This window comes from Vulpes vulpes, chromosome 12, assembly GCF_048418805.1.
Source record: "Vulpes vulpes isolate BD-2025 chromosome 12, VulVul3, whole genome shotgun sequence".
Classification (NCBI taxonomy): Eukaryota; Metazoa; Chordata; class Mammalia; order Carnivora; family Canidae; genus Vulpes; species Vulpes vulpes.
In genome coordinates, this window is record NC_132791.1 from 159,728,612 (window position 1) to 159,749,793 (window position 21,182).

The following is a 21,182-nucleotide window of genomic DNA, read 5'->3' on the forward strand; positions in this document are numbered from 1 at the left end:
CACAAAATATTCCAATCACAGAGAAGAGGAAATATAATAAACTTCATGCATCCACTATCCATAATAACTGATATTTAACTTTTGTCATGTTTGTCTCAGATCTTTGATCCGAAGACATAAGACACTAGTGACAGTGTAAGTCCCCGAGGAAGCCTCCCTGGCCCCAAACTCTTCCCATGCTCCTTGGAGGCATGGCTCTCCTGTAGCCAGCCTGCGTGCTCCCACCCAGACGTGCGTATTTACTAGTGTGTCTGCGCCTTGTACACACGTGGGGTTTTTTTTTGACATTCTTAATGGTAGACTGTGCTTATCTTTCTCAAATTGCCTTTCTTCCTACTCAACATTCCTGCCAAGGACAATTATTCACAGGATCCACTTCAGCTGCTCTCCAGTGTTGCATCACAAGGACCCACCGTGATACATTTACCCCGCCCCTCAGTGACGTGACTATGCTCAGTAAACCGACATCTCCTCATGGGGGATATGGGCATGGAGACCCTCACTTCGCAAGGCCTCAGCCTGCCACAGGCTCTTCATTTTACCCCAGACGCTGGCACCACCAATTGTGACACCACCTCTAGGAGTCCTGGCTTTAGGGGTCCCACCTTCTGATGATCATCTCCTACCTTTCTCACTCACTTTTTCCTACTCTCTCCCCTGACAATTCCTCAATCTCATCAGGGCTTTTGGTCCACTCTGGCAGCCACCACTGTCTTCACCCGTCTGTCACCTCCCTCAAGTCTTTCCTGCCCTGAGTGTCCAGCCTGGATAGTATGGTCCATCACCAAGTCATTTTTGGGACCCCTTCTTCCTGTGCAGTCACAGGGCAACTGGACTCTGCCTGCAGACTTGAGAAGCATGCTGACTGGTCTCATGGGGTCCCAGGGGAGTGCACAGTGTCCTGACCTGAGGTATTTCTGGTCAGCTCACTGTCTTGAGATATCAGGTGGGTAATTCATACTTCCTTCTGGCCTATAGAACTTCCATTATCCAGTCTGGCTCTGAGTGGACTCCGTCCATCAAGAGGATACATTTTCCCTGCTCCACGTGCAGCCAGCCCTGTGAATATGCACCAGAGCCCAATCTTGGGCCACTCAGGGACTTTCTCCTCCTGTAGCTGACCCCTCCTTCCAACTTCTATTCCTGTCTTTCTTCTCTTCCCTCTGTCTGGATTAATCCTCCCAGCATGCAGGTGGACCCGAATATGGCTAAGTACTCAGCAAGCCAACTGCCTTCTTCCATGTGCACAGCTGTGCCACACTTCCCTGCCCCATGTGCTTAGGTACCAGGAAGGGAGTGTGGGAGCGGCTCTGTCCATAAAGACCCCCTCAGCACCCTCCACTCATTTTCCCTGTTTGGTGATCCCCAAGTCATGTGAAAAAGCTGGTGGCATCCTCCTGGAAGGCGGTGAAGGCCTGAAGGCCAGCATGGGGCAGAGCCTCCACTCATCTTGAACTGCACAGGACCATGAGGGATGGAGCAATCAGCATTTACCGTGTTACTCCACTGAAATGTCTATGCTTGTTGCTACAGCTGAACTTAGTGGGACTGATGCTGATGCTGGCATCTGGAAGCAGGGCATCATGTCGCAGGGTTCCAAGTGTGTGGGGCAGGCTCCATGTTCTGTGCTAGGGAGCAAGGAAACTGAACTTGGAGCCAAGAAGGGTGGTGGTCCACGTGGTTATGGGGCTGCCAGTGCTGGAAGCAGCGGGTGGCGTATAGGGGCTGCAGCTCGCTGCCTCTGGAGTTTTTACAAAAGAGATGAGCCTTGGAAAGAGCAGGCAGTCTGCATGCAGAGAAGAGCGCTGGGAGGCATTGCAGGCCTGAGTGGACTTGTGTGATGGGAGCCCTCCAAGGGCCAGTGGCCAACAGACTGTAGGATGAGTCAGAAGGAAAGTCTGCTGGGGAGTTGGGGGTGGCCGGGCCGGGCGGCATGAGAGTTTGGGGGCCTGGTCAGTATCTGGATGTACTTGGAGCAAGAGCTCACAGCACTTGGTGAGCAAACAGAAGAACAGTGTTGCTGTTTACAGAAACAGAGAAGGCTGAGAAGGAGCATGCCAGAGAGGATGGCAGGTGCTCCATCCAGATGTGGGGCATCCACAGCTTGTGGGAAGAGTCAGGCATCCAGGGAGGGCATGTGCAGAGACTGTGTCTTCCATGGGTGGGTGCAGAGGCATGGGCGAGGTCACTGAGGGAAGGTGTGTGCACAGAAATCAGAAGAGGAGGTCTGGACACTCCAAAGTCAACGGGATCAGGAGGATAAAGAACCAGGAAAGGGATCTAGACGATGAGGCTAAGAGTGGGGGGGACGCGGGGCTTAGAGCTCCAGAAGCCAAGGCTTATTCACTTCAGTGTCTAAATCATATATCCATGATAAAACACATGAATGAAAGTGGCCTGATAGGATCCTGCCTTTCCTGATCATACATTTAACGACATCAAGACCTGGCCCAGGTCTCCGAGTCAATGCACCACTGGAATCCACAGAGAAGGGAGACCCTGCCCTTCTCACAGGGACAGGAGGCGTGTGCAGGCTGTACCAGATTGGGCCACTGTGAAAGCTCTGTCTCTCCACGTCTGGCCAAGATGGTGGCTGTATGATCGAAGCTCACTTCCAACCCATTTCAAATTAGGGAGGAGGGAATTCTTGCTCTGGCAGACAGTTCCTTTTCCAGAATGTCTGCAGTTTCATCAGGTTGTCCAAAGCACAACAAATACCTACACTTTCATATGCTTCATGTCCTCCGTGATAGGCAGTTCTCTCATACAGGTAATGTGCTCCTTATAATCTGTCCACCACACGGACCAACGTCCATACATCATGTACTGTCTTGTGACAGAACGAGGGGCGGGGAGCCTTTCGTACATTCCTTTGTTAGATAAAACAGTGACTATTTTTTTTTTGTTGTTGTTGCAATCATTCATTCATTCAAGAAACATTGATGAGACACTCACCACACTCCAGGCCCATCTCCAGTGTGGAGACTGCGGCCCATGGCACCAGAGGTGCGCTTACCTTCATCACGTTATCAATGGTGAAGCCTGTGGTCCCAGTGCCCAGGTCTTTCAGAAGCCGGGCCAGGAGACTCATCTGACTCATTGCCAGATGAGTTGAACAGTTGGCTTTTAATGGCTGTACCAAGTAGGATGGAATAATTTGGAGAGACCTAACTTCCTTGAACAGGGCCATTTCCTATAAAAACCAACATGATCGTGTTAATTTGTACTGGAAAATGCTAGAGGCAACTTAGTATACTTCAGAATCTTCAAAGTAAACAACAAAGGGAAAAAATAGGGAATGAAAAATGGCAGTAATATAATTTATCTCTAATAAGCTCATATTTCTATTTAAGATATAATGATTAAAAAAAAAATCCTAAAGCACAAAAACATAAAAACATGATCACTCACAGATAAATGAAAGCTTTATAAGAAATGTGATCTAAAACTCACGATTTCTCAGGATTTTCCAACTTTAAGAAAAAGGTTTTCTAATTTCTAACATTCTAAAACAAATGAGTATTGTGTTAGTATTTATGAAAAGTCAGCTGAGAGTGTAAAGTGCATAGTACTCTGGCTGATGTGACTCCTGCTGGGCTTATGGGCAAGCATGAAGTCCACTATCAATGAGCAAGTCTTTCTATGATTAATGTATTTATCATTTAAACAGCCAAATACAGAAAGAGGAATGATAAAATACTGAAGCATATGGGTTGCAATAGAGAAAGAAATCAGTTTTGGGAGCAACTGGGAGGCTCAGTCAGTTAAGCCTCAACTTCTTTTATTTATTATTATTATTTTTTTAAGATTTTACTTATTTATTCATGAGAAATGTAGAGGCAGAGACATGGACACCACCCAGGTTTCCCAGCATCCGATTTCTGATTTCAGCTTAGGTCATGATCTCAGGGTCATGAGAGCGAGCCCTGTGCTGGGCTCTGCACTCAGCAGGGAGTCTGCTTGGGAATTCTCCCTCTCCCCCTCTGCCCCTCCCCACCCTTTCCTCTCCCTCTCTTAAAAAATAAATGACTAAACAAAGGAAGGACATACTAACATTTTCAATGTTCCTTTTAAAAGATGCCATCTCCCCCAGATTCTGAGCCACATGAAGATGGGAGTATTTTGTAGGACTTCAACATCACTTTTACCTTCTTGTTAGTATAACTTCTCCTTTTTCATTCTCCCCCAGAACTCAAGTTTGTTAAAGGAGATGAGATGAGTGGTTCATCATACTGTAACAATGACCCCTCTGAGAAACTATGAAAGCTATGGAGTCCTTCCCAACAGAATGTCATATAAAATGTGAGAAATTCATAGACTTGCTGAAGCCCAGGCATAGGCCTCAGGGTAAGAACTCCTAGAGCATGGGGTGCCTGCGTGGCTCAGTGGCTGAGCATCTGCCGTCAGTTCAGGGCGTGATTCTGGAGTCCCAGCGTTCGAGTCCCACATCGGGGTCCTTGTGGACAACCTGCTTCTCTTACTGCCTATGTCTCTGCCTCTCTCTCTGTGTCTCTCATGAATAAATAAAATCTTTAAAAAGAAAAAAAAAAAAAAAAAAAGAACTCCTAGAGTTCTCTCTAATACTTGGCCTGGAGTGAAAGCCCAAAACTATTTAGATTAAGGTCATTACACATTTATTATCTCTTTACTCCCAATTTTCTATTATGGTTTAGTTTTCCATACATTTTTACTAGAAGTTACTAGCATATGTTGAAGAAAAGAAATACCAGACAAGCCAAACTATACTTTAATCGAAGGCAACCTTCAGGTTTCAGAGCACTGGTAAGTATGACAGGGACCCACGAGGACAACCAATAATGCTCTTAGGAGAGACAGAAACTGGTAAGGTATTCAGAAAGTCAGATAATATAGTAACGTGCTCATTATTTTATGGTGAAGTTCATACCTGAATAAAATTTGAAGCTATGACTCGGAGGCGAGCAGAAGAGTCTCCAGTCCTGGTGAGCAGAACAGGGATGGTTCTTTCCACACAGTGAGCGGTTTCAAGCTTACTCAGTTTGTGTTTGGGAATATATTGTGTAATTATCATTTTCAACAATTTCAAAGAAGCCTGAAAAACCTAAGAAAACAGTGGTAAAAATGGAAGAGCTCCCATAACTGCATTCCAGCAGAGAGAACATGACAGTCACCGACGGGAACCAACATGAACACGATGTTGGGGATTCTGTGCTGCCTGAAGGGCTGGAACAGGTGACCCGAAAACCACTTTCTAAATGCAGTTCCTCCCATACGGAAGGCATGTGCTCTTATGTCACGTGCCAGCAAGTGCCCCGTGTTGCCCTGGATGCCACACCCTGAACATTCCTGCCTAATGGCAAACACAAAGGCAGTGGTGCACCTGGGGCGTGCTCACTCTTACGGCACCCTCAGAGTCAGGGGAATCCAGGAATAACTTCACGCTCCTCAGTTTCCATTAAAAATAAAAACATAAACTGAGCATTTTCTCAGTCATGGTGAGTCCGGCCTCAGCAAACCTTGGCTTTCAAGAGCATGGGAAAGCTGATGCCGTGCAAGAGCAAGGAGCACAGCTAAGTGAAGACAGACTCTGCAAGCTTTTCACTGACCACATTTCTTGCCAGAGACCCTTAATTCCTAGTGATACACTGTGCTTCCTCCTGGCCCACTGGACCTCCTGGGGGACCTTGGGGCACAGGGGACTCACCGGGGTCACTATGTCTCTAATGGCTCTTCTAACAAGGAAGATAGATGCTCGCAGCATGCTCTTCAGCTCTTCCTTCGGAGTTCCAGCAGGCGTCTCCATCAGCTGCTTATAGAGAGCCAGCAGCGCATCTTCTCGGTATGACCACGTCTTGGAATAGGCCCCCGCAACCTACACAGATTGGAGGCTGGCTGACTCGGAGCAGGTGCACCAGTGACACCACTGCCACCCCTCAGCCATGCCACCTGAACCTTTGTTTCACACAGAGAAAAATCTCTTGTAAGAGCAGAACAAGTACGTGTGTTTAAGGAAGTAATTTTTCTAACGTGCAATACTGAAGACCCTGTTAAAATACAGAAAGTACCAGAAGTTCGACCAAGGGAAGTACTGTGAAGCTGGGAAGAAGGGGAAAACCCACTGGGCTCATTTCCATATGGAATGCTTCCATCTTTTGTTTTGCTCTGCCCTCATTTTCTCCTGGAAGGGGCAGGTGTTCCAGAAGGGGCAGATTTCCGATATCAACTCTGTCAGTACTAGACAGAAACACTCAGTCTGGTACGAACAGACATTCCTAAGATCTTAAATTCTAGTTTCTGTTTTTGCTGTTTTATATAATTAATAATTATTGGAAGATTTCAAATGAATAGTGATTCCACAGGGAAGCCAACAGTATCACAAACAAAGCCAAGGGCGCTCTCCAGCCCTCCCTGTACCAGGCTTTCTCCAAGCACATCCACGGCGGGGCTGGCCTCTCTCAGTGCCTTCTCTGTTAAGGGCTCCGGCTCTCCTGCGGCACCTCTTTTGGGAGCCTCGCTGACATCAGAGTCACTCTTTTCTGGTTCCAGGGCTGCTGCTGCCGGCTGCTTCCGTGTAGCAGGAAGGGGCCGCTCATCATAGGGCACAGACTGGAGCTACAGAAGAGAAGGGCGGCTGCAGAGCTCCCCAAGGCCTCCCACCTCCCAACACCATGTCTACACCGCCGGCCTACTGCTCTGCACCCTTCTGGTCTGCTTGGCAGCAGTTTTATCAGATAAGAATAATTTATGTGACAATAAGATTCACCTGAAAAAATTAGATCAGTTTCCATTCTTTTCTAAACTCAGTGCGAACCCAATTGAAAAGTGATATAGATTCGGCCTCGGTTACTACTTACCACTAAGAGTTACAGTTTAGCTGACACGTAGCTTACCAAAGTAAAAGTTATATGTTTTCCTGACAAGACTTCTGATTTTTTCTTAGTTTATGACTTAGAAATAAGTACCAAACCTCATTTTAAACGTGTTCATTATCTGGGAGATTTCCACTAAAAAACAGGCAACCGAGCTAACAATACCTCCACAGCTTTCCTGGGCTTTGCCTCCTCTAGCTCTGGGCAGGCAGCTGTCTGCTGCCCACTCCCTCAGCCCTGCAGGTGCTCATCAGGCCCCCTGCCCACGTGATGGGGTGACATGGGCTCTCCACCTCCCAGAGCTTCCATCCACATGTGGAAACAGAGATGCACACCTAAACAAGTACATATGTAGCAGAGTTTTGGGAAATTAAATAACAGATTCCAGAGTAATTTTCTGAGGCAGGTGTCACTATGACATTCACACTTAATATCCACTGAGATATTAACTGGGTAAAAACTGCATGAGAGTGAGTTCCTCATATTCTAAGATCTACTCTGCTGTAACACAAAACATGTTGACATTCTAACAAAGGAGAAATTGGAGTATTTTAAATCAAAGTATTAGATATGACTTAAAGCAATAAAGTTACAGACAAGATGCTCCTGATGGAGATGACAGGAACCCTCAAGATGTGCCCTGGGAGGCCAGCATGAGTGCTGTCCCTCTGCCTTTCCTGGAGGACACGTGCCCGTGCCCACCCAACATCCTTTCTTCCTCCCCAGAGTTGCTGGCCATGCTGCCTTGCACGCCAGCAGGACCTCCAGTGAGACCTCCTCTGGTCCTCACCATCACTCAGAGGCTGGTATGCAACTGATAAACTCGGGAGGATTCTTGCTCAGATGGGACAATGTGCAGACCTGAAGCTAAGCGCCACGTGACAGCTCCAGCCGTAGGGTGGCTTGGAACCACAGGAAACAGAGTTGACAGGAGAAAAGAGGCACTGATGATGCTATGAAGCTACTGAACCCTGAAACCCACATGACCTCTTAAGTCTCGAGTTACAAAAGCCAGGAAACGCCCAGTGGGAGCAAGGTCATCTGTTACCTACAACACAGAAAATCCTGATAGTATATTAACCATGCATGACTTGTGTGGAGGTTCTACTGAAGTCAGACCTCAGTGGGCGCTTTACAAACATGGTCTCATTTATTCCTGGAAATAATCCCTAAAGCAGCTGTTTGTGCATTTTTACAGAGAGCAAAGGAGAGGCTCAGGAGGATGGTGCATCCCAGAGCACCAGCTGATGGGTGCAGACACAGGTGCGAGGGCTGGTGTGTCTGACTGCAAACAGGGTCTCCCACTAAGGTGTGATTACCTGCTGGGTGCATGTACCACCATGTTCTGGCTTTGGGAACATAGGGCAGGAAGGAGTTCTGTAGTTGTGTGTCCTGATCCATCCCCTGCACCAGGAAAGCCTTAGCACCATGTGGGTCCTCTCTATGTATCTGTTGAATAAATTGCACACAATCTGTTACCAGTTACCTACATGGGTCTTGAGATGAGGGTCTGTGGCAGGTGGTGACTGGTCTGCTGTGGAGTGCTGAGAAGGGCCTGGGGGATGTGCTGGAGGCTTTTCCTGAAGGAAAGGCTCTGCAAACCGGCTTTCTGGTGCACTTTCTTCTTGCGGTGGTAGAGATGGCACTTGCTGTTTGTGGCGAGGACTGGCAGAGTGAGTGAGGGGCTGGAGGGGCAGGTCAGAAGGCCTTCGCATCTGGGGAAAAACAGGATGCTTCACTCCCAGTGCTGTTGCCACACCATTGGGGGTGGGGTGGGGTGGGAGGATGTGACAGTTTAGGAAGGCAGAGTGACAAGCTGCATCAAGGACTGCATCAAGCTGCACAAGGGCATCAGGACTGGTGCCCTCCAGTCCTGTCACATCCTTTTAGCTATCTCTCCATGGCTGCCATGTGCCCTACAGAAGTGACATGTGTGTCAGAACACTAGAGTGACAATAAGTACAGTGCCTGGGTTGCCACAGTATGGAAACACACACACAGACTTGCCAGCAAAGGTGTGGTATGTAGGTAGGAAGCACCTGGGTGGGACCTAAAACCCAGTGGCTGCAAAAGCGGGCTTTTTTGTCTCATTTAATGCATACCACTTTTACCCCAAAAATGGGATAAGGAAACTGAGGCAGAGTGGCTAAGGAATGACCCTGAGATCACACAGCCCTAAGGGGCCAGGTCTGAGCCCAGGCAGCGCAGCTCCAGAGTCTGTGCTGTCATGCACGACTCTGCAATGTGGTGGTATGTACACCAGCCGCCTGTGTGGGTTCTAAAGATCAGTGGCAGTGTGTCCCAGGAAACACGGCCTCAACAAGCTGAGGCCGTTAGGATTATGCGTGCACAACACTCCTGAGGCTACTCATGGCAGGGCTGCCATCGGTTCATTTTACAAATGAGGAAGCTGAGCCGGGGAGAAGAGGTGAGATCCCTGGTTCCAGCTCATCCCCTTTCTCCTCTGCCGTGAGTCTTCGTGCAAGTGGGTGTCCAGCAGCACCTCTAGAGCTGACGTCACCTGTCTGAACTGTCACCTGTGTGTTATGGAGCCATGTGCACGTCACATACATAATGAGGACACATGGGCCCCGTGGCTGAATCTCTTTGGCCCTGGGGACTGCTGCCCAGGCACCTACCGGCTCAGCATCCACAAGGCTGTGCAGCTGCAGCTGCTCATACACTTGGTTGCGAAACTGCTCCATCTGCTGCTTCTTCTCCTTGGCCAGGTCATAGTCCTCCTTCTCAACCGCACAGCGCTTTTCCACCTCGTACCTCCCAAGGCGCTCGCCAACCTGAAGCACACAAGGCCACTTTGCTTCAAATGTGCATCCAGCCACATCCATTGCAAAGACAACTTTTAAAGCAAGGGCTAGGTGATAGAGGTGCTGCCTTCCCCATGTACCTTGCTGGGAGGAGGGGCCAAGCCTGGGCAGTTAGACAACAGCCACGCTGGCCTGCATGGGGCGTGCTGCCTGTCACCATGCCAGTGTCTAAGAAACTGCATGAATCCATGGGATGGTAAGCATCTTATGTTTTTCTACTGCCTTAGGAAAGCAACATGGCATCTGAAGAGGCTGAGTTTGTGCCTTCACTTACATTTTACTTAGCTGCTCATCTGTCTGTAACTTTATGTTGCTTACCTCCTTGGACCCACACTAATGTCCATAGCTTTTAGTGGCCTACATCTTTGCTGTACCATGTGTCAGGACCACTCTCACACAACTGAGGGAGGACTGTTGTCTCCAGGAGTAGTACCTTTTGCAAATCAGCAATAGCTTGTTTTAACTTCTTGGCATAGTCGTAACGTTCCTTTTGGACAGCTTCACGTTTTCTTTCATCTAATTTGCGTATAATCTGGGCAACTTCTGGATCTTGGTACATATCAAAAGCTAAGTCATCCAGTGGAGAAATGTAGTCGGATTTCCTAAAGGAAAGAGATGAATATTTTAGCTAACTTCGACACATGTGATAGAGTGATGGTGGAGGGAGCCCTACAGGCTCAGTTTGAAGGTACAGATAGTCACAGAAATGGCACCCCCACATCTGCTCTTGGAGTGTTCTTGCCAGAGAAAGTGGAAGCTCAGAAAAATCAGGAATGGGCTTCAGGTCACCCAGCTCTTAAGTGCAGGTGGGTCTCTCTGACTCCACAGCTTATGCTCCTGACCATTAGTTAACTGCACTTGGGGGTATCTGAGTCTTTGGTTTATTTGTTCTTCAATAAATATTTTGAGGGCAGCCCCGGTGGTGCAGCGGTTTAGCGCCGCCTGCAGCCCAGGGCATGTCCTGGAGTCCCGGGATCGAGTCCCACATCAGGCTCTCTGCATGGAGCCTGCTTCTCCCTCTGCCTGTGTCTCTGCCTCTCTCTCTCTCTCTCTGCATCTCTATGAATAAATAAATTTAAAAAAAATAAATAAGAATAAATAAATATTTTGAGTGTGGACTCTGTGCTCGGCTCTGTTCTAGGCACCGGGGACATAGTAGTGCAGGTGAATCATGTGTAGTCTAGGGGAAAACCCAAGCCAAAGTAGACTACCAGGCCCCATCCCTAAAGAATCTGATTTGGTGGGTTCCAGGTGTAATCTAGGTGTCCATACTTGACACCAGTGCCACAGTAACTGTGACAAGCACTAAAGATGCAGAGGTGCCCTGCCAGGGCCTCAGCTCAAAATGTCAGACTGCATGATATCCCAAGTCCTGGGGAGATCAGAAAAACCCTTCCAGGAATAAAAGATCTTTCTAGTGATCTGAGTAACTGATTTCTGATTAAGTATCACCTCATTCTTTCTTTCGTGTTCTGCAGCAGGCTGGCAGCTTTCTCCAGGGTCTAACATTTAAAACAATAATGCCAGTCTCACCACTCAACAAAAATGTTAACAGAGGACACGTTTCAATGTCTCTATTGTAACAGCTACACAAAATAAGCCAACTGGCAGCTTTGACTTAGATATCTTTATATACAGGTAAATTTTAATGACAGTATTACTTGTCATAAAAAATGTTGCTGTCAGGGCACCTGGGTGCCTCAGTGGTTGAGGTCAACCTTGGCTCAGTTCATGATCCCGGGGTCCTGGGATCAAATCCTGTAACAGGTTCCCCACAGGGACCCTGCTTCTCCCTCCGCTTAGGTCTCTGCCTTTCTGTCTCATGAAAAAATAAGTTAAAAATAAATAAATAAAATAAATAAAATAAAATAAATTGGTTGTCTAAAAATAAATTGAAACAGGACACAGTATGACATCACCTTTCAGCATGATCAAACATCCCCCCAACACTTCTCAACTCCTGGAAATGAGGTGATGGGGTCAGCTTTGGCAGCTTTGAACAGTATCAGTTAATCCCAGTGATGACCAAACAGTAACACGCTTTGGTATTGGCACAAGATTAACTATTTTTACCTAAATACATACTATACTCTTAAGTCAAAGTTTCTTTGCCTTCAAGTCCTAGAGATGAAAACAAAGACCTAATTATGAAAATGCTACAAAGAAAAAAACATGACATCATCTGGCATGGGCAGTGGGCAGCTTCAGAAGAGCAGGTCTCGCCCTGATTTAGGGACAGAGTCTATTTTTTAAGCACTCCCTACTGACATCATCCACCAGTTGAAAGTCAGGCTGCAGGCCCAGGAAGACTCCACAGGAAGCAAGGCAGTCCAAACACTGACACAAAGTAATTCCTTCTTAAGCCAGGCTCTTGTGCTTGCATAAAATATGGAGATTCTCTCTGCGGTCACCCAGGAACCACTTGCTGTGCTAAGTGTATGCACCAGTGGACAGTGAGCCTTGCGCCCAGTGGACCCTCCCCTGGGCCCCCAGCCTGCGGGAGGCAGAGCTGTATGTTCACGGGATGGATGAAAGTGGGGAGGGCTCAAAGCAAACATAAGATGAAGGCTCTAGTAATGGATAATCTGGGTCAATGAATTCCTTTAATTTTTACCTATGAAGTTGCCTGTGCTAGTAAAATACCAAAGTATGGCCGATAGATCTATCTGCACTCATTGTAGGAACTTTCTAGTAACACCTGAATACACAAGAAATGGAGTTGTCTCTGAAGGGCAATAAATGAAGATGTGCTAAGGAGAACAGTGACCTTAATCTTTAAGTATATTTGAGTCAATCTCATCAGTGGCTTATCTAGCTCAGAACTGAATTTAGTGGCTCTCAAAGTCCTAGTCCTCTGGAAGTGACTCACACCTTGGCAATCCTGAAGAAAGTCCTAGGAGCTGAGGGTCTGGGGGAGAACTCTTACCCAGTACAGGTTCCTTCCAGAGCTGGGTCCTCACTGCTGTGCTGGCCCAGGTAATGATCAATCAGTTTCTCTCTAGAGGTCTTTGGGAGCAAAGAGTTCTGCTTAGTGTTTCAGAGGAAAACAGGAACAACATGAAACCTTAACTAAGAGGTATGATATAGAGATGTCAGTGGGCTTTGAGGATCCTAGGTTTTTGGAAGGACAGTTAAAATTCTTGAGGAAAAGAGAGAGTTTAATATACTATAGCTGCCAAAAATTATCTGCTAGCTATTCAAGAGACAATTTAATAAAGATTTTCCAAGGTGACACTTTTTGTGACAAAAATAATCAATCCTGCTTGTTAGAGATACATTTTCTTCTTTGAGAATGAAACCTCCCAAACTTACAATATTGCTTTCATCACCGAAATCTGCAGGGTCTCCAATGATATTTACTGCAACCAGAGCAACCTAAGAAAGAGTTAACCAATAGAAATTAAGAATAAAATTTTGGCGATGACTTATCCCCTTTATTACAATCTGCTTGTTCATACTATACTGTCATCAAGAGGGATGATGTACACCAAAATATATTAACTGTAAAATGTCAAGCTATAGAATTATTATTACTAATTCCTGTAAATTATACAAGGTAATATTCTAACACCTAATCAAGTGGCTGTTTAATTTTTAATTTTTTAAAAAGATTTTATCTATTTAAGAGAGAAAGTGCTCATGCGAGAGAGCACAAGCAGGGGGAGGAGGCAGAGGGAGAGAGAGAAGCAGGCTCTTCAATGACCAGGGAACCTGACCTGGGGCTTGATCTCAGGACCTCGGGATCATGACCTGAGCCAAAGGCAGATGTTTAACTGGCTGAGTCACTCAGGCATCCCTCAAGTGGCTATTTTAATATCTAAAGTACATTAAAACAATAATGGCTAAAAACCTCCACAGTTTTAACACAGCGCCACACCAAACCATCCACTCACAGTCCAGTATGGGGTTCCATCTACTCAATCTTGGTAATCTAGACAATGGACTGAAGGCCTGCATTAGCACAGCTCAGTTTGTCTGGGCCAGTGGCTCCACCTGACACCCTCCCTTCCTTGAACATCACTGCAGTGGAACTGAGCAACAGGGTGGTGGGCTGAGGTAGAAGCACGTTAGCGATCAATCTTCAGGTTTACAATCAAGCACTGTTGCGGCAGACCAAGCAATGGAACTGCATCTCAGAGCTCTCCTCAACCTACTTGCTGGGTTTAAAACTCTGATTTGGTGGAAGGAATGTTTCCACTCCTCTTGGAGGGAGCAGGGAGTGCTGTCAATATCCATGCTAATTATGAGTCTGCTTTGGACACAACTGATTTCTACTACATCAATCATGCCAAATCCAAAACAAAACTAAAAGACAAGAAAAAGGAACAGAAAGACAAGGGGAGGGAGGGAGAGATTAAGAATGAGGACTTAGAGCTGGGCTGCCTGTACCATGAAATCATACCCCCAAGTTCTACCAGGGGATTTATCTCTTAAAGGTTTATAGGTTTATCCAGAAGACTGTCACCTAACAAAAACCATGCAAGCCACACGGATAATTTTTCTAGTGGACACAGTAAAACTTTGTAAAAAGCAGATGATGTTAATTTCAAACCCAAGATCACCACAATTTATCATTTCACTCTATAACTGATTCCATTACCCACACAAAGTCTTTGAGTTCGAGTATCCAGTTAGCCTGAGTGGCCCATCGTACTTGGGTTGGCCAGGCTCCCAGTGTGTATCTGTGGTGTGGGGCAGCAGCTCCTGATCGCATAGCACAGCTCCAGAAGAGCTTAATATTCTTCCATAAAAGTTACTATCTTAAAAAAAGATTTGAAATACCTTTGCCCAGGGGTGCAGGCCCCTATAATGCTGCAAGGAGATAGGGAGCAGTCTGGGTGAGGGCACGTGTCTCACCTGATTGTATATGTTGTACTTGTTGACATGGTTCTCATGAAAAATCAGCTTAAGAAACTGTCCTACTGCATCCACGTACACTGACTTCAGCTCCCGGGCTTTACAGCCTGTCTTCTCGTTGTCACAGAGAGAAACATAGCTGAAAGAGAGAGCACACACTGGAACCATGAGGACAGGAAATGAGTGTGCAATGAAACTGGCCTCTGCTCCTACTGAGCTCAACGGGTTTAAATCAAAGTTTAAATTAATTAAAATCTGAAGGGAAAACCTAGGGAGAAGCCCAGAAACTGTATTCTAACCAGTTTTCTTAAAATGAGTTCTGCATCTGAAAAGCAGAGACAAATGCTAGCAACAGATGGACAGCACTGCTAATAGAGCACATCTCGGTGTGGCAGCTGCTCAGAAATGTGCTTGAGCACATGGGAGTCTGTGACCCAGGACCAAAATCAAGGGGTGGTCCCTTCATTCCCACGGCTCTGACACAGGGAGAGTCAGGTTAAAAGTTCCCAACACGAGCCTTCACTCTCACCCTTACCCAAGTCTTCGAAAGCGCTCAGCCTGGTAGGGCACGAAGTACTCGGGCAGGCTCTCACTGATGTAGAACTCCACTTTACTGGGGATCATGTACTGGTGGGCAAGCAGTTGCAGTTTCCTGATTCGACACCTCTCCACCATCTGAAGAACAATTTCTTGTGGAAACTGGCAAAATCTGAAAGCAAACACATTTGGTTTTTCACATGCGCGGGTTCTGGCTGCATATGCGGTGCTCTGCACGCAGCGAAGTGGTCTGCGAGTGCTGTGTCTGAGACCTGCCTGTGGTGGAGCTGAAGCTCCAGTGCAGACTGCATCTGCCTGCTGCCTTATGTGAATCATGCTTCTGGTAGTGGGAAAACCATTTGAAATGAAGTTCAACATGAGATAAACAACATAAGTCGTAAGAGGCTGTACTAGTGGGCAAGAAAGAGCCAAAGGATTTTTCCACAGGAACCCAAATGCTTCAGGAAAGCCACCTGCTTAGAGAATCCTGAGGGACGTGTGCCTATAATGTGTGCTTGGCAGTCTGCAGTAGAAGCCTACAACTGCCCACAGTGGAACTTCTACTTTTGCTTAGTAAGTGACAGAGCACGTTAAAAATCTACATGAGAAGGAGCTGGAGAACCAGTGTCGACAAAGACCTCACACTGCAGAGCTGATCATGACTTAGCAACAGAGCACAGTGCCCCAGACAGTAGATACTACATATGCTGGGCTGGAAAGCACTGGATTACTAAGACACTGGGGTGTCCAAGGCCTGGGCAGGGGGAAGCAGCAAAGGATGGAACAGCTGGACAGGACCCAGTGGCCTCCTGGGTGAGCCCACTCCTGCCTCCTGGCCATGCTCCCTCCCTTCTCTGCCACCTCTCCTAGCAGCCCTACATACCACTGTTGAGAAAGCAGGAGCCTCACATGGGGCTGTTCCTACTGCTCCCCAAATGGAATAGCATCCCTGCTGGGGCCTCATCCCCCACCCACACCCCAAACTGCACCAGGGCCAGACTGTCCCCACCCTGGCTTTTCTCTCCCCATCACTCCCATCAGCACACACACACACACTCTGGAACCCACCCCTCCACCCCCATTTTAAGAAACCCCTCCTGTGACCCCACATCCTTCTCAGCAACCAAGCCACCACTTGGCTGCCCTTGGCAAACATCACATAGGAGCTGTCTGTGGCCACCAGCACAGCTCTCTCATTCACCCCCTCCTCACCTGCGCCAGGGCGCCCTACTTGCACATTTATTAGGTGAATGTCAGTAAATGTTATTAGGGGAAAGGGTCCAACAAATTTTCTTTAAAAACCTAAGGAAAAAACCCATGCCATCACTGCACAGACGGCACTGCAGCATGCTAACCACCACATGGTTCTGAGGCTTGAGTCATTAATACAAGCAGAAGTGTCCAATGAAAGGAGCCTGCCACCCTAGCCACAGACGCAGTCTGGCCCACCTCGGTGACCTCCACCCGCTGACGGTTGGTGCGTGGATCATTAGTTCCCGGGCACTGAAGCCATCTTCATGTCCAGAGGAGCTGACCACAACGAAGCCAATCTTGTGGGGCATCCTGGACGCTGGGCTGTTTATAAAGACAGGAAGGACTTCTTTAAGATAAAGGAACTTGGGAACGTTTTATCACATTGAACGTGTTAGCTCATGCCTTGCTCATAGACAAAATAATTCACAACATGTCAGAATTTTCCCATCTCTGAAGGAATCTAGGTTTTAAGTATTTCTCATGGGAGCCTCTAACTCTATTTAAGGTACCATTTTTCTTCACTTTTTCCAAAAGTATGTCTTAAAAATTTGACAAGTGTTGTGGGTTGAATTGTGTCTCCCCCCAAAATAGGATGAAGTCCTAACTCCCAGGACCTGTGAATATGACCTTTATTGGAAATAAGGTCTCTACAGATGTAATAAGGGGAAAACGAGGTCATGCTGGAGGACGGTGGGCCTGATACGGAAGCACTGGTGTCCATCTGAGAGGCACAGACACGCACACAGCCAAGGCGAAGATCAAGAGATCGGAGCAGAAGCCAAGGAGGACCCAGGAGTGCTGTCAGCACCAGAAGATGGGATGATCCTCCTGTGGAGCCTTTACAAGGAGCATGGCCCTGCAGACACCCTGACCGCGGGCTTCTAAGTCATCTGGTTTGTGGCAGTTTGTTATAGCAAAAACAAAGAGTTTTGTTAAGATAAAAACACCAAGTTTTTTATATTAGTTAAGAAACTAATATAACCAGTGTGTTAATAAGTTACACAAAAATATGGGAGGAAAGGGTGGGTTAATCAACATCATGACAACTGCTGAATGCAATTGTATGGCTCAAGCAAGGAAGGCAGGACTACAGGGAGATATGCCAGGTGCAGAAAGTACACCTGGGGCCTGCTTGAGGAGATATTTAAATATTGGTTGGATGAACTTTTTATGTCATTGTTTAGTGAACTGCTCATAGTTGAATATCATTTTGAGGGTGGGTGTTGTTTTTTTATTTTATTTTATTTATTTATTTATTTTATTTTATTTTATTTTATTTTATTTTATTTTATTTTATTTTTGAGGGTGGGTGTTGTGATGTCTGGTCATGCCTGCTCAGCATCCATCCTATCCTGGTTTGGAAACAGCACCTCAATTGCAGTTTCTACCTGCACCGCTCCCAGGCTTGGTCAGACTGTGGGTTCCTGAACCTCAGCAGCTGGTTCAGGGATGGCAAAATGAGAGCAGGACCCAAACTGGACTGATGTGACTCTATCCCGGGCCTCTGCTGGGGCTACCGGGAAAGAGAAGTTTTTTTGCTGGGGCTGCAGGCACAGAATATTTCTGGGAGGGGATCCCTGGGTGGCTCAGAGGTTTGGTGCCTGCCTTTGGCCCAGGGCACGATCCTGGAGTCCCGGGATCGAGTCCTGCATTGTGCTCCCGGCATGGAGCCTGCTTCTCCCTCTGCCTGTGTCTCTGCCTCTCTCTCTCTATGTCTATCATGAATAAATAAATAAAATCGTTTTTTTTTTTAAGAATATTTCCAGGAGCTACTGACAGCCACCAGTGAGGAGGTTCTGCCAAAGAACAGGCAGACATGAGGAAACAGCTGTCTTGGGAACCCTGAGGTTCAGCCACATTTAAGGCCCAAACTACTCATGAACTTCTGCTTATTTTCCAGTTCTGGAGCCAATCAAATTCCCCTACAGTAAGCCAATGTGAACTAGGTTTAAGTATCTGCAACATGAAACCCCATCCTCACTAAGAGAAAACAAAGAATTCTCCAGAATGTTCTCTGGGATAGGACATACTGTCAATTGAAATTCTGAATAGCAAGTAATATATAGATATATCCTAAATGAAATTTTGCTTATTTTAATAGGTTTGATACATGATCTAGATCTTTCTTTTACTTTCATTTAGAACCTCAAAAGGCCTACATCAGGGGATCCCTGGGTGGCTCAGGGGTTTGGTGCCTGCCTTTGGCCTGGGGCATGATCCTAGAGTCCTGGGATTGAGTCCCACCTTGGGCCCCCCTGCGTGGAGTCTGCTCCTCCCTCTGCCTGTGTCTCTTTCTCTGTCTCCCACGAATAAATAAGATCTTTAAAAACAAAACAAAACAAAAAACAAAAGGCCTACATCAATAAATTATTAACTGCTACTTGCCAATCCTCTTAGAGTATATGAACACAAGCATTAGAAATAGAATAAACCACCATTAAAGATTGTAATTTTTGACAATGAAGGATGTCACAGTACAGCAGAGGAATGCTAAAGTAAACTCACTCAGAAAATAAAGGAAACCAAGCACAAAAACTGAATGAGTGTGATTATACACAGGGTGTGCTATAGAGCCCCACCTGCATTCCCACCAGGAGTGGGATTTGTCTTCCACAGCCTTGGGCTCTTAGCAGACTTACCCTCTGTCCCACTCCCCATCCCTCAAGTGCCAAGTCTTATTGGTCCTGCCTTTCAGGTGATAGACTATGGCCGAATCCACTCTTCTCCACCCCACTGTCTCTTCTACAGGATGACAGTGGACTGTGGCCAGGTCTCCCCACCTGGAGCACTCCCCCTGCTCCCAGCTATACTGTGTTCCTTCTCAAGCCCAACTGGGGTCATCAGTATCTGTGTCCTAACTCAGAGCTCTTCATGTGCTCCCTGTCCAGGGCGGAAGGGTCAACTGTGTCCTGACCCAATCTGCTGTTCAAACCCTCAGTTCTTGTCACGCATTCTAAAGTCAAGGCAAGCTTAACTAAAAATCAGTTATCTCTCTCTCTGTTCTGAATTTCTCAAATTTTTCTGTCATCTTTAAGAGCAGGGACCATTACGCCCTATTCCACCTTGAAATTAGTAGGTATCTACTAAATATTTTCAACTGAACATGATTATATTTCTTGAAATTCTAAAATTTGAAACACCATGCACATTGCCCCACGTATATTCCTTTACAGAGCGCTCTCGCTTGCAGATAGACACTACCTTTAATGCGCTTATTGTGTGCCAAGGGCCGACCTCAACACTAGACACATACGTGTGCCTTCATAACAACTCTGACAGGTTTGTCGTCATACCAGCTTTAGAGATGTGAAATCGAGGTACAGAGAGCCCTTGCTCAAGGCTGTAAGACTAGCAAGCCATGTAGGCCGAGTGATTTTAGCTGGTTGGGTTCCAGAGTCTCTGATCTTGGCCAATACCCTCTGCTAAGGTTCTAAGACTTAAAATAGGACCTTTGAAATCCAAATAGGGGTTATGTCCACTATACTATATTGCCTCAATAAATCCCAAACAAAGTACTCGTGTGTAGGAATCAGGTAGGAGGAATGCCCTGGCACTGTAGAGACATCACCTTGCTTTAAGTATTGGAAAGCATTCCTTTATGGCCACTCTCTTCCAAAGCCCTTCCACCTCGTACCCCAGGGTCCTCTTTGTGGAAACCTTTGAGGGTGTTACATGATAGTGGAGGTGTCACTAAAGGATGCTGCTATCAGACTATAAAAATCACCGCTAACATTCTGACAAAAATCAAAGCTCTGTTGAAACTCAGCCATCAGCACGCAGGGCCCCAAGCAGCCGCTGCTGTCCTGGGTTCCCTTGCTACCATGCCGGTGCCTGCATGGACGAGGATAGCTCAGCCGTTCCTTCACTGCGGCTATCAACACGTGTCTTTCCAACTGTGTATCAGGATTGTTGACATCTAGGAAGGTAAACTGAAATAATTCGGCAACTTCCCAACATTTTGCTACAAGACCAGGAGATAAACCTTGCTTCCACTTCTCTTTTTAGGGAAACTTAAACGTTACAAGTGCAAATAATGTTTGGTCAAGTAATCCTAAAGCCTGAAAGTGCCGCAGAGCGTATCCGAAACTGAACCGGCACCAAACGGAGGGGGTGGGCGAGCAGAGCAGCGCTGAACCCGCACAGGGCGCGTCGGGGCTCCGGGTCACCGTCAGCTAGGTCCGGCGCCAGCTCGACGCCACCGCAGACCAGACCTCGGTTGTGGCTGGCGGTGCCCGCTCCCCGCCCGCGGCCGCGTCCCCGGTCCTCCGACCGCGCCACCTCGACAGGCCGCCCCCCAACCCCGGGCCCAGCCCCAGGCCCCGACCCCCAGCCGCGCCCACCTCGACAGGCCTCCCCGACCCCGGATCCCCGGCCGCGCCCACCTCTGCGGGCCCCGCACCCCCGGACCCCAGGCCGCGCCCACCTCTGCAGGCCCCGCACCCCCGGACCCCAGGCCGCGCCCACCTCTGCAGGCCTCCCCACCATCCCCGGCCGCGCCCACCTCTGCAGGCCTCCCCACCACCCCAGGCCGCGCCCACCTCTGCAGGCCCCCCCCCCCCCGACCCCGGGCCCAGCCCCAGGCCCCGCAGCCCCGGCCCGCGCGTAGTCGGGGTTCGGGGTACCTGTCAGAGCGGAAGGCCCGCCCGGACCTCGGCGCGTGCACGACCCCCAGGGCCCTCCGCCGCCCCTCGGCAGCGCCTCCCGGAGTTCAGGCGGCGCCTCCTCCGCCGTCCCCGGCCGGCCCACACCCCCGAGCCGCAGCGGCGGTGGCCGCCGAGGAGCAGCCGCGGCCGCCTGCGCCCAGCGCCAGGGCCGCGGCCGCCGCTCTCATGACAACCAGGCGGGCCGGGCCGGGCTGCGC

The 21,182-nt window shown here is 47.9% G+C and overlaps 1 protein-coding gene across 4 annotated transcripts in view; it reads right to left on the reverse strand.

Annotated features, from left to right (window-relative positions):
• CEP104 (centrosomal protein 104) overlaps window positions 1–21,174 on the reverse strand; it is a 38,348-nt gene extending 17,174 nt beyond the window's left edge. For 2 of the 4 annotated variants that reach the window (XR_011996016.1, XM_026005138.2), the window contains exons 1-13: window positions 20,944–21,174; window positions 16,517–16,642; window positions 15,066–15,239; window positions 14,531–14,669; window positions 12,986–13,048; window positions 12,600–12,679; window positions 10,107–10,275; window positions 9,488–9,643; window positions 8,339–8,563; window positions 6,394–6,591; window positions 5,684–5,851; window positions 4,907–5,080; window positions 3,017–3,193 (exon numbers count right to left, since the gene is read on the reverse strand). Coding sequence is in view for 3 of the 4 variants with exons in the window: in XM_026005138.2 (XP_025860923.1) it covers window positions 3,017–3,193; window positions 4,907–5,080; window positions 5,684–5,851; window positions 6,394–6,591; window positions 8,339–8,563; window positions 9,488–9,643; window positions 10,107–10,275; window positions 12,600–12,679; window positions 12,986–13,048; window positions 14,531–14,669; window positions 15,066–15,239; window positions 16,517–16,629 (1,836 nt within the window). In the remaining variant the exon portion in view is untranslated. Of the gene's footprint in view, window positions 1–3,016; window positions 3,194–4,906; window positions 5,081–5,683; window positions 5,852–6,393; window positions 6,592–8,338; window positions 8,564–9,487; window positions 9,644–10,106; window positions 10,276–12,599; window positions 12,680–12,985; window positions 13,049–14,530; window positions 14,670–15,065; window positions 15,240–16,516; window positions 16,643–20,943 lie in introns of those variants that run through there. The other 2 variants (XM_026005139.2, XM_072731095.1) reach the window with 2 other exon arrangements.
• Window positions 21,175–21,182: the final 8 nt, after the last annotated feature.